General features: G+C 40.5%; 1 protein-coding gene across 4 annotated transcripts in view; it reads left to right on the top strand.

Moving 5' to 3' along the window:
* PDE5A (phosphodiesterase 5A) overlaps positions 1–13,967 on the top strand; it is a 99,334-nt gene that overhangs the window by 13,200 nt on the left and 72,167 nt on the right. For 3 of the 4 annotated variants that reach the window (XM_034771040.1, XM_034771039.1, XM_034771042.1), the window contains exons 2-3: positions 7,059–7,647; positions 10,061–10,150. In XM_034771040.1, the coding sequence (XP_034626931.1) occupies positions 7,059–7,647; positions 10,061–10,150 (679 nt within the window). Of the gene's footprint in view, positions 1–4,086; positions 4,146–7,058; positions 7,648–10,060; positions 10,151–13,967 lie in introns of those variants that run through there. The other variant, XM_034771043.1, reaches the window with a different exon arrangement.

Raw genomic sequence — 13,967 nt, 5'->3', positions numbered from 1 at the left:
TTCCAGCCAACCTTACTTGTAACAGATCACTGACCAACTAACAGGATTCACTGTGCTTCTCAGTCCGCTGCACCTTTGTAATTTGGTACACTCATTCTATGGTATGCCAAGTAAAGAAAAAAATCCCAAATTTGAAATATGACCTCTGACTTTTCCATCATAGGCTACCAAAAGATCAGACACTTTTACTGGGTTTCAACTGTTCAGGTGCCCACACGTTATGTGATTTGCAAAAACTATATTAATTTATTCTATGATCTGGTCATATACAGTATGATGCTTCCACTTTAGAAAATCTTTTAGAAAAAAACTTTCACCATAATAGAGGCCGAACTTCAATGTATACCCCAAATTAAGAAACACAGTAAAAGAACTAAAAAAGAGCCACCGTGGCTTAACAACCATGTAAAAAAAGCAGATTTTAAAGACTTCCTTTAAAAAGTGGAAGTCAATTCCTAGTGAAGCAAATAGAAAGGAGCATAAACGCTGCCAAATTAAGTGCAAGAATGTAATAAGAAAGGCCAAAGAGGAGTTTGAAGAACGGCTAGCCAAAAACTCCAAAGGTAATAACAAAATGTTTTTTAAGTACATCAGAAGCAGAAAGCCTGCTAAACAACCAGTGGGGCCCCTTGATGATCGAGATACAAAAGGAGCATTTAAAGATGATAGATAAAGTAATTGCAGAGAAACTAAATGGATTCTTTGCTTCAGTCTTCACGGCTGAGGATGTTAGGGAGATTCCCAAACCTGAGCCGGCTTTTGTAGGTGACAAATCTGAGGAACTGTCACAGATTGAAGTGTCACTAGAGGAGGTTTTGGAATTAATTGATAAACTTAAACATTAAGAAGTCACTGGAACCAGATGGCATTCACCCAAGAGTTCTGAAAGAACTCAGATGTGAAGTTGTGGAACTATTAACTAAGGTTTGTAACCTGTCCTTTAAATCGGCTTCTGTACCCAATGACTGGAAGTTAGCTAATGTAACACCAATATTTAAAAAGGGCTCTAGAGGTGATCCCGGCAATTACAGACCGGTAAGTCTAATGTCGGTACCATGCAAATTAGTCGAAACAATGGTTAAGAATAAAATTGTCAGACACATAGAAAAACATGAACTGTTGAGCAATAGTCAACATGGTTTCTGTGAAGGGAAATCGTGTCTTACTAATCTGTTAGAGTTCTTTGAAGGGGTCAACAAACATGTGGACAAGGGGGATCCAGTGGACATAGTGTACTTAGATTTCCGGAAAGCCTTTGACAAGGTCCCTCACCAAAGGCTCTTACGTAAATTACGCTGTCATGGGATAAAAGGAAAGATCCTTTCATGGATTGAGAACTGGTTAAAAGATAGGGAACAAATGGTAGGAATTAATGGTAAATTCTCAGAATGGAGAGGGGTAACTAGTGGTGTTCCCCAAGGGTCAGTCCTCGGACCAATCCTATTCAACTTATTCATAAATGATCTGGAGAAAGGGGTAAACAGTGAGGTGGCAAAGTTTGCAGATGATACTAAACTGCTCAAGATAGTTAAGACCAAAGCAGACTGTGACGAACTTCAAAAAGCTCTCACAAAACTAAGTGATTGGGCAACAAAATGGCAAATGAAATTTAATGTGAATAAATGTAAAGTAATGCACATTGGAAAAAATAACCCCAACTATACATACAATATGATGTGGGCTAATTTAGCTACAACAAGTCAGGAAAAAGATCTTGGAGTCATCGTGGATAGTTCTCTGAAGATGTCCACACAGTGTGCAGAGGCGGTCAAAAAAGCAAACAGGATGTTAGGAATCATTAAAAAGGGGATAGAGAATAAGACTGAGAATATATTATTGCCCTTATATAAATTGATCGTACGCCCACATCTCGAATACTGCGTATAGATGTGGTCTTCTCATCTCAAAAAAGATATACTGGTACTAGAAAAGGTTCAGAAAAGGGCAACTAAAATGATTAGGGGTTTGGAACGGGTCCCATATGAGGAGAGATTAAAGAGGCTAGGACTCTTCAGCTTGGAAAAGAGGAGACTATGATAGAAGTATATAAAATCATGAGTGATGTGGAGAAAGTGGATAAGGAAAAGTTATTTACTTATTCCCATAATACAAGAACTAGGGGCCACCAAATGAAATTAATAGGCAGCAGGTTTAAAACAAATAAAAGGAAGTTCTTCTTCACACAGTGCACAGTCAACCTGTGGAACTCCTTACCTGAGGAGGTTGTGAAGGCTAGGACTATAAGAGCATTTAAAAGAGAACTGGATAAATTCATGGTGGTTAAATCCATTAATGGCTATTAGCCAGGATGGGTAAGGAACTGTGTCCCTAGCCTCCGTTTGTCAGAGGATGGAGATGGATGGCAGGAGAGAGATCACTTGATCATTGCCTGTTAGGTCCACTCCCTCTGAGGCACCTGGGATTGGCCACTGTCGGTAGACAAGATACTGGGCTAGATGGACCGGTCTGACCCGGTACGGCCGTTCTTATGTTCTTATGATGATCAGCTGAGATTACAAAATTCTGTTTCAGATTTTAGCCAAGAAAATGTCACTACATGTTTATTGGGTACATAAGAAAAATTACTTTAATTTCAGAGATGATGCATGTTTTCATAAGTAAAGGGGTCGGGTGACTGTGTCTTACTGTGTACATACCTTGGGGATCCACTAAAGACAAAGGGCAGACATGTGCTGGCCTTCCTGATGACCCTTCCATTAAAATGATAACTGTAAATAGTGTCACCGCATTTAAAAGTCAGAGCTTGCAAAGGGCAAGCAAATGCACCACAATCACAGACTCTGGTTGCCACATCTGCCTAAAGGATATACTGCACTCAATTTGAGGTAAATACATTTTTTCAAGAATCTTTTTAAACCAGCTCCTCTTTATAATATTATGGACCTTGTTTGGTAATCCTCTTGTATGTAACTCTCATTCATTATAAGAGTGGAAAAATCATTCAAGAGGAGCTATCTCAAAGCTGAGTTCTGCAACCTGGGAGTTTAGGTGCTTGGTTCCTTGCAGGATTGGGTCTTTGTGCAGTAATTCTGTTCTGAAGATCTCCATGTTATCTGTTCCAAGTTTTCATTGCTGTTTCTCAATCCAGTACCCCAAGTTCTCTTTCCTGAATTCTGTTTGTTCTGTCATATCTTCAGTTTCCAAGGAAGTTTCCCACTATAATCAGGCACATTGGCAGTCATTGCTGTACCATCTGTATGGGATAAAGTTCTGTACAAACTGGACCTTGTAATACTGTTACTGAATTACAAAAGCAGGGTTTTTTTTAGAAACAGAGACACTCTATAATGTGCCAACAGCTTTGTACCTCTCCACATTTAGAGGGTGGAGGGAGTGGAAACTAATTAAAATACCAGTATGGATGGTCCATGTGTCCCAAATTTTACACGCCGACGCTGTTGCCCCATTAAGATCAATGGTACTAATCACGTGAGTAGAATCACACATGTTTGTAGTGTTTGTAAGATCCTGACTTTAGTGAGTGACTAGGATCATGCATGTATTGGAAGTTCATTATATATTTGAGAAGTGACATGTGGGTATGCAGTTAAAGACTGTATCAAAATGTATGTGCTCAAGGGGCAAAATTAAGGTGGCATGTTCAACCTAAACTTTGTCTGACTTTTGAGTATTTAACTGTGCAAGCTTCAGTGACAATACTTGGGTGAGTAAGGATCATTCAGGAGAGTAACAGTCTGAACATTTAGGATCTAATCTGGCATGCTGAGACTGATAGGCGTTTTGCCATTACCGTCAATAGGAGCTGGATTGGAGGCTTACTCCTTAAGGTTTTTTTGTTTTTGTTTTTACTTCAGTATGACTTCCCCTTATTTTGGGATAAAAATAAATAAAATGGTCAAGCTCAATTTTTTGAAATGTATTATCCAACCAAAGTTGGATGTGAAATGTTTAAATTTATTGGTCAGAATTGCAGCTGGCAAAAAAATGTTGGTTGAAATTTTCTGTTGAAAAATGGCCTTTTCTTTAAATGAAAATTTTCATAGGTTGAATTTTTCTAATTTTCATTTCCCCCTACTATTTTTCTGTCCATTTTTTGTTTTTTAGTCTTCTTCCTCTGAACCATCTGAGGGATGGCCATGACTGGAGATGGGATATTGGGCAGGGTGAGTGGGCCAGGGTTTGGAGATTGAATTGCGCATTCTCTCTCTCTCAGATGAGAGATGGCTGGTTCTTCCTCACATGCTCAGACTCTGATTGTCATATGTGGGGTTGGGAAGGAATTTCCCCCCAGGTCTGATTGACAGTGACTTTGTGTGTGTGTGTGTGGGGGGGGGAGCTGCCTTACATACCCCAGTGCCACAGACTATCATTTGCCAGGATTATCTGGATAGCTCTCACTTAATTCCCTGCCATTTCAGGGGCCTTGGGCATTGGTACACCTCAGTCCCTCTTATGTGCCACTGGGAGGGAATAATAGTCTAGTCGCCTGTGATAGGAAATCAGATGATCTGGTGGTCCCTTGTGTCCTTAAACTCTATGAAATGAAAAGGATGAAGTATTTGAGATTAGTGTAGTCATAATTTTCAGCTTTTATGCACTGAAAACTATGTCATGAGTAATAATTTTCTGCCTTATTCAGCGTCATTTATTTGATCAGAAATATTGCTTTTTTTATAAGACACAAGATATTAGTGACAGGTTTCAGAGTAGCAGCCGTGTTAGTCTGTATCCGCAAAAAGCACAGGAGTACTTGTGGCACTTTAGAGACTAACAAATTTATTTGAGCATAAGCTTTCGTGGGCTACAGCTCACTTCTTCGGATGCATAGAATGGAACATATATTGAGGAGAGATATATATACACACATACAGAGAGCATTAAAAGGTGGGAGTTGTCTTACCAACTCTGAGAGGCCAATTAAGGAAGAGGGAAAAAAAACAAACAAACCACTTTTGAAGTGATAATCAAGATAGCCCAGTACAGACAGTTTGATAAGAAGTGTGAAAATACTTACAAGGGGAAATAGATTCAATGTTTGTAATGGCTCAGCCATTCCCAGTCCCTATTCAAGCCTAAGTTGATTGTATCTAGTTTGCATATCAATTCCAGCTCAGCAGTTTCTCGCTGGAGTCTGTTTTTGAAGCTTTTCTGTTGCAAAATTGCCACCCGCAGGTCTGTCATTGATTGACCAGATAGGTTAAAGTGTTCTCCTACTGGTTTTTAGTGTTATGATTCCTGATGTCAGACTTGTGTCCATTAATTCTTTTGCGTAGAGACTGTCCGGTTTGGCCAATGTACATGGCAGAGGGGCATTGCTAGCACATGATGGCATATATCACATTCGTAGATGTGCAGGTGAACGAGCTCCTGATGGTATGGCTGATGTGATTAGGTCCTGTAATGATGTCACTTGAATAGATATGTGGACAGAGTTGGCATCGGGCTTTGTTGCAAGGATAGGTTCCTGGGTCAGTGTTTTTGTTCAGTGATGTGTGGTTGCTGGTGAGTATTTGCTTCAGGTTGGGGGGTTGTCTGTAAGCGAGGACAGGTCTGTCTCCCAAGATCTGTGAGAGTGAGGGATCATCTTTCAGGATAGGTTGTAAATCTTTGAGGATGCGTTGGAGAGGTTTTAGTTGGGGGCTGAAGGTGACAGCTAATGGTGTTCTGTTATTTTCTTTGTTGGGCCTGTCTTGTAGGAGGTGACTTCTGGGTACTCGTCTGGCTCTGTCAATCTGTTTTTTCACTTCAGCAGGTGGGTATTGTAGTTTTAAGAATGCTTGATAGATGTCTTAAAACTACAATACTCACCTGCTGAAGTGAAAAAACAGATTGACAGAGCCAGACGAGTACCCAGAAGTCACCTCCTACAAGACAGGCTGCTGTTACTTCATTTCTCCCAAATCAAATATACTGATCCACTGTAACTTGCTGTAGAAAAAATAGGATAAAATTGAGCAAGAAATGCTTCCCAGTGGTTATTAGGACTGGAATTGCTATTTTCAACAGCCATTGCCTTTTTTGTTTGTTTGTTTGTTTGTTTGTTTAAAAGAAAGACAGTGATATTGCATTGGCAAATTCCCCATAGAAAGAAAGAGAGGAACAAAAGAATAATAAAGGCACCTCAACTTTTCTTCATTTATGTAGGACAGTCTTATAATATGCATCCGGATATCCTCCAGTCACACAAGCTGAAAATTGTTCCACTTTACTGCAGTTCTGTAACCATATGGGAACCAATCCTGTCTGTGTTCTGTGCACATCTAAAATTCCTGCTGAATGACCTGCCGTGGGAGTGAGTTACCAATGACCCAGGGCTGCGGCGGCAGGAGTGTGCAGGTTGGGGGGGGAGAGAACCCAAGGCTGGGGCAGCAGGGGGGTCCGGTGAGGAGCCCAGGGCTGGGACGGGGGGCAGCCAAAATTTTTTTGCTTGGGGTGGCAAAAAACGTAGAGCCGGCCCTGCCTGCGGGTGGCAATTTTGCAATAGAAAAGCTTCAAAAACAGATTCCAGCAAGAAACTGCTGAGCTGGAATTGATATGCAAACTAGATACAATCAATTTAGGTTTGAATAGGGACTGGGAATGGCTGAGCCATTACAAACACTTAATCTATCTCCCCTTGTAAGTATTCTCACACTTCTTATCAAACTGTCTGTACTGGGCTATCTTGATTATCACTTCAAAAGTGTTTTTTTTCCCTCTTCCTTAATTGGCCTCTCAGAGTTGGTAAGATAACTCCCACCTTTTCATGCTCTCTGTATGTGTATATATATCTCCTCAATATATGTTCCATTCTATGCATCCGAAGAAGTGGGCTGTAGCCCATGAAAGCTTATGCTCAAATAAATTTGTTAGTCTCTAAGGTACCACAAGTACTCCTGTGCTTTTTGAAGATATTAGTGCTTAAGTCTCAGTGTTGGCTGGAAATGAACAACACTGAGTTAAAGAGAAGCAGGTGTTTCACTAAATGTATTATTTTATGTAGTATTGTGTAAAAAGGGTTGGTCCCTTTAAATAATTATTATTGCTTGGGGATTGTTAACTCATAGTATTTATTACCTTTCTCTTCTGTTTTGCAGAGAAATGGTCAATGCATGGTTTGCTGAGAGAGTTCATACCATCCCGGTTTGCAAGGAAGGAACCAAAAACCACAGTGAAGATTGCTCTTGTCCTGCTCATCAGACTACCCGAGCTGAGAGCCCCAACCCTGGGACACCAGCAAGGAAAATCTCTGCTTCTGAATTTGACAGGCCTCTAAGGCCCATCATTGTCAAGGACTCCGTCGGAACCGTGAGTTTCCTTTCTGGCTCTGGAAAAAAGGAACAGATGCCTCTGCAATCTACAAGGATTGGGACTGATGCAGGAGATCAGTGCTCAAGACTCTTAGAACTAGTGAAAGATATTTCCACTCACTTAGATGTCACAGCCCTTTGTCACAAAATTTTCCTGCACATCCATGAGCTCATAGCTGCTGACCGTTATTCCCTTTTCCTGGTCTGTGAGGATAGCTCCAATGAGAAGTTTCTTGTCAGCAGGCTGTTCGATGTTGCAGAAGGTTCCACCTTGGAAGAAGCTTCAAACAACTGCATTCGCTTGGAATGGAACAAGGGGATTGTGGGACATGTAGCAGCCTTGGGCCAGCCTTTGAACATCAAGAATGCATATGAGGTAAATATGGTAATTTTGTGTAAGTAAAAAGAGGCCAGATCCTCAGCTAGTGTAATACATGGAGTTCATTGGAGCCAGATTGATTTACACTAACTGAGGATCTGGCCTCAGATATCTCTATATAAAATATATGCACATTTGGCTACATATGATGTTTGAGGAATGGACGTTTGAAAACTAGTGATGGATATTTGAGAGTAAGGGTCAAGATTTCATCCTGGCCTTAATCAGGTTTCTATTTCTCCACCCACAGTTATTTGCATTTCTAATTCAGGTCACTTAGAAATTTATGATTTTGATAGTACCAAGAAATTGGGTATTTAAAGTGACTAAATTATGGGGGCAAATAATTGTTTGCATTTTTAAAAATAAACATAGGCCAACATATGAAAATCTACTTCTAGGAATTGTATAAATGTTAAGGCTGCATAACTCGGCATAATGGGATGAAACTGAGCAAAGGAAAATGTAGGCTGAATATTAGGAAAAAACCCTGATAATAAGATACATTGGGCTGTGGAAAAGTCTCCCAACTGAAGTGGTAGAACCCCTATTACTTGTTATGATTTAAGCCTAGACTGGACAACCTGGAGAACATCCTATAAGAAACAACCCTGCTTGATAGATAAAGCGGGTTTTGTGCATTCAAAGTTAGGGATAAGGGAAGAGAAGGGATCCCAAGTGGAACAAACACTGGAATTTTGACTTGCAAATTACCACTTCTAGTTAGTCATCACTTCATCCTCCTGAGTGGATTTTTTGAGGATGTGTGATATTGCCAAACAATGTTTTCCAGCAACAATACATATAAGGGTGATATAATCTGCTTTAATGGTCATTGTTCATGAAGACTCTGATAAGTATTTTCTGGATTTGTGCCTAAGTATATATTTCTCTTTAAGCACGTGAGATCAGTGGGAGTATTCAAATGCTTAAAGCTAAGTACATAGCTTTCCTGGATCAGGGTCATTGTACTGAGCTTGAAATCAAATATTGGTGAATTAATAATCTTCCTTTTAAGAACATTTTGCTGCATTTTAGTGAGATGATTAAATAAAATCAGTGTTCCAGAATGATACACCATTTAAACAAACAAACAAACAAAAAAACAACAACCCCAAAACCAAACTCAAAATGAAAAGGAAAGAAAATGAATCTCATTGCACAATTTATACCTGGAATTTTTTGACTGTCTGTGCTAATTCTCATTGCATTTTATGTAAATACAAGGGGAATGATTTTTTTACTCATGGTACATAGTTGCAGACATATACCACTTTAACATAATTATGTTACCAAATGTGAAATTAGGATTAAGGCTGGGATTCAAAGGAGCCTCTTATGCTCCTTTGAAAGTCCCAGCCTAGATGACTATAACTTTGGTTATAGCAAAAATGTTATATTGCCAGTGGAGTCATTTTCAGTGTTTCCATCTTTTTGCAGTAATAATAGGGATTTTATACATACACAATACATATCAGACTTTATATAGGGTGTTTCTTTTTCTTCTGGCCACCTGCCCTATGCCTCACAGTCAAGACCATTCTTCCTGTACAAGCACTAGCTTACCTCAAAGTTGTGGTGGCAGAGGAGCCCAGAACCAAAAGCTCTTTCTTTTAAGTTCCTATCCTAGTATGTATTCCTACAAATGCCATAATGCTTAAAGTTTGCCAGCTCCCTATTGGGCTGATTGCACTGAATGACTCAAATTGGTGGTGAGAATTTATTCTGATTGTCAATGACTATTTTTAGGTACATTACGAATAAGTCTTGCAGGAGCAACAGTCAGTTTTAGAAAATGGTTATTTTGCATTAAAGCTGCTTTCTGAAGCTCATGGGCTTGACTTTTCAGTGAGAATGGGAGAGAGATTTAGAAAAGCTTGGGAGTTTGTCAGCCTCCTCCTGCAAACACTTTTCAACACTGAAAAGGAAAAAAAGTTCATTTCCGATGTTTTTGGTGTATATTCCATAAAAGCCCATTCTCTGACTTTTTTCTCAGATGGGCTGTTATTCATTTTAACCCCCAAATGGAAATCCTAATCCTATTAATAAGATTTAGCCACGCCTGCCAATCTTTTGGAAATTTCCTCTGAGAACAAAAGATGTACTAAAAATGGTTATGCATGAATATCTAGCCTGGACAAACAGCTGTTCCTAAGCTTACTGCATTTTCTGACATTTGTATTTATCCACAAGTGTTTATATTCCTCATAAGCAGTTTGTTTTGTACAGTATTGCTAGAAATTCACTCGGTCAGTAATAACTTATATTTACATAGTCATTGTCTCATAATGGAAACATTGTGACACTGGGTAATAGTTAAGACAAATGCTATAATTCCTCTATGGCCCTATAAACTGGGGAATTCAACAAGACATTCTTTAGTACTTAATTCCACTTTTTCCCCCATCAGGATCCCCGATTCAATGCAGAAGTTGACCAAATCACAGGATACAAGACTCAGAGTATTCTTTGTATGCCAATAAAGAACCACAGGGAAGAGGTAAGTTGCAGTACCTGGATCATCTTATACAGTAGCATTTGTAGCTCTGTTAATTCCTTTAAACACTTATCTCACAGTAGAAAAACAACTTTTTTTAAAATGTCCTGTCTGCATATCATTCCATGGAGTAAAATTTTATCTTTTCTACTTTATTTATGTTAACCAGAGTTGTTGAGAAGAGCTTACACACAATTTTTGTTTTTTTTAAACAATGTTGTTTCTATTTCCAGTTACGAAAAGGATTCTGCATTTGTTATACACCTAAAACTCCCAGTTCACTTCAGTAAAATCAATAGGAGTTTTGTGTGTGGAAGAAATGCAGGAACAAGTTGTAAAATAAATGAGATTCTTTCAAACTATAGCTGCTTATCATGTATGTGCTACTATTTTTAAACATGTAAAATACATGCCAGTTGTGCCCAAATAACTTCAGGCCTAATTACAGTCCCACTGATTGTCATGTAATAAGCCATGAGAAGGGACTTTTTCCTGCAGAAACATGTGATTATCTTATTTTGAATGAAAGATGATCTTCCTTTTCTCTCTTTTCTGAATCAAAGATATCCCTCAAATGTTGTTTTACTGTGGCTTTTCACAATGCATATAAATCTTATCTTTAGATGATACTTTTCAGTTTTTACCACTATGTAAAATGGTGACCATAACATTCTACCAAACACCTCACAAGTTTAAGATATCGAGCGGGGGCTCCCTTTCATAGACCCAGGGCAACATTTTCAAAATTATGTACCTGAAGTTAGCCACCTGTATCAACATTTTAAGTACCTACATAAAAATGGCATGATTCAGAGAATCTGAGCACCCACAGCTCACATTACCCTTAGTTGATTTACACTGGAGTGCATGCGATCAGAATCAGGTCTTCAGTTTCTCTGCACAGCTCTCCCCTCCAGTCTTGTGTCACTTCTCACAGCAATACTCCTTTAAGGTCTGATCCTGCTACAACTAGAGTCAAAGGAGTTTTGTCATGGACTTCAAAGCATAAATAAAGTAGGTCTCTATTGGGTGGCAACAGCTAAAACACTATCAAGAGGAAATTAGAAAATAAGAAATTAAGTGAGGAGTGACAGAGTGATCCTGGTTTCCTTCTCACATTGGTGTAATTCAGGAGTGACTCCAACTAAGCCAATGCAATTACACTCGTGTAAAATTAGTGTAAGTGAACAGAAAATCAGGCTCATTGTGTTTTTATGTATTGCCAATAACTGAAAGAGCTTCTTGAAGCTGGAAGGAATAAGATTCAATTTCTCAGGATGTTGGCACAGCATAGGCTAACCAAGGAGTGCCCCAGAAATTTTCAGACAGGGATTTGCTGTCCACTAAATCTTCCTTTTTCAGCAGAGTTCACAGTGTGTGTCTAATTAGTTCACTCTGTTAAAAATTGCTCACAAAACTGATTTGAAAATACCCTTTTCCCTTCTTTCTAACCCTTTCACTCTCCCAGTCCTGTTGTGTAAGACACCAATCTCTCATATTTAACCCCAATTCTCATTTTTACCTTGATTTATCTCATTCATTTGGGTCTGATGGTCCTGGTTGACCCAATGATTAAATGTGGGATCTCCTACATCTGACTTCTGTTTCAAAGTGTTGTTTCACTGCTCCAGGTCTCAGAAGGAAAGTGTTTCAAATTTACAACCTGCCACCTCACACTGAACATGAACATGATCACTGTTCTCCCAGTCAGACATTGCTCCCACTTCAAAGTTCCTCCGCATGTTAATTGGCAGTAGCTGCAACTGGCCATGAGCCAATCAGTGAGCAAGCAGAATGTTGTGTGCAGTGACTTCTGGCTGGGAGAGTGGCGCTTGAGGTATGATTGATGCAAGATGGAGGGTCTATGTTTTGTCCAGGTCACATGTTTTATTTATGTGCATTGGAAAAAACACAAGAATACCAAAAGCCAAGAACTTGGAATCATAAATTCATGATAAAATTCAGCTGGCCACAATACATGGGTGCTTACTTCTTACTGTGGTCATACATATGAGAGAATTAAGTATAAGTATTCTCTGCTCATATATACCAGCACTGACTTGTTGGGCTGAATGAACCTGTAACTGGCAATTTGCAGATCCTGAAAAAAATCTTAGCTGGGTTTCCCCTCAAAGCACAACAGGGGTTCTAGATGAAATAAAGCAGGCACCTCTTTATTATGAAAATAGAAAACAAACTGACAGATTAACAAATTGGTGAAGGCTAAAGGAGAAGGGGGGGAAATGAAGTGTTACTCCTATATGCTGTAAACTGGAAGAACTATGGAATTTCTCTTAGGGGACTCTTTTGTTATTTTAAAGTCTTTTACCAGAAGGTTCTCATAACCCTCACTGTAATGCTCTGCTGACACTTTTCTGGAATGAGATTTAATTCCATGAATCAACCCCTCAATTACCATCTGCTTTCAGCTGGCTTTTCTACTAAAAGCATCTCCCACCCCAAACAAAGAAACCACCGTGGTTCCTCCATGCCTCCCCAACCTAAAAAACAAAAAACAGACCAAGCCTTTGTAATGATATTGTATCTAGCACGGGGTGGACAAACTTTTTGGCCTGAGGGCCACATTGGGGTACGAAACTGTATGGAGGGCCAGGCAGTGAAGACTGTGCCCTCCAAACAGCCTGGTCCCCGCCCCCTATCCGACCCCTCCCACTTTCCGCCCCCTGACTGCCCCCCTCAAAACCCTCCACCCATCCAACCCCCCCTGTTCTTTGTCCCCTGACTGCCCCCTCCTGGGAACCCTGCCCATAACCGCCCTCCAGGACGGCACCCCCTATCCAACCCCCCTTGCTCCCTATCCCCTGACTGCCCCGACTCCTATCCACACCCCTACCCCCTGACAGGTCCCCTGGAACCCCACCCCCATCCAATCCCCCCTGTTCCCCATCCCCTGCCCCCCCCCGACTCTCTGCCCCATCCAACTGCCCCCTGGCTGCCCCCCAGGACCCTCTGCCCCATATCCAACCCCCCCAGCCCTGGCCCCCTTACCATGCAGCTCAGAGCAGCATGTCTGGAGCCGCGCCTCCCGGCCGGAGCCAATCACACTGCTGTGCTGCCCTGCATGAGCGCGCCGCCCAGAGCGCTGCCCGCGCGGCGGCATAGCTACGGGGAAGGGGGGACAGCAGGGGAGGGGTTAGGGGCTAGCTGCCCGGCCAGGAGCTCAGGAGCTGGGCAGGACGGTCTCGCAGGCTGGATGTGACCCGCGGGCCATAGTTTGCCCATCTCTGATCTAGCAGCTAAGGAAAACTGCTTTAGTGCAAGATTTCACTAGTCACAGTCCAAATATGTAGCCAAATATGTCTCTGAGACACATCTGAAAATAAATACTTAGAAAGAGAAGCAGGTCTTTTCTACCTTGAAATTTGGCCCCCGGAAAATATGTATGATACATTTGTTGTTTGTTTTATATTATTGGTATGTTTAAAGCAAAAAGTTAGCGTTTGATCTGCAGAAATATGAATATCAAACTGCTGGGCCAGATAGGGAATGAAGATTTTTCCGGTAGAAATGAAAAGTAGGCTCAGATTAGTCTAAACTTCCATGTGGAGCCTGAGCTGAGGAGCCTACTTAAAAATAACACAAGATGAGAAATAAGCTCTTCAAGAAGCAGATCCCATGGAGAAGGACTAATGAAGGACTGTAGTGGTCTTACCAACAAAAAGCACCATATGCAAGAGCAAGAACCTCAGTACTTCATAGACACTCAAAGAATGGAAGTAGCTGTTAATAACAAAAAGGAAACTTTTATAAAGCTTTTTTTCTACTTATTAATTATAGCTGAAAGAGCCAATAGAAACTA

Source organism: Trachemys scripta, chromosome 5 (assembly GCF_013100865.1).
Source record: "Trachemys scripta elegans isolate TJP31775 chromosome 5, CAS_Tse_1.0, whole genome shotgun sequence".
NCBI classification, from domain to species: domain Eukaryota; kingdom Metazoa; phylum Chordata; order Testudines; family Emydidae; genus Trachemys; species Trachemys scripta.
The sequence above is the reverse complement of the archived record's forward strand: the minus strand, read 5'-3'. Positions and strand labels throughout refer to the sequence as shown.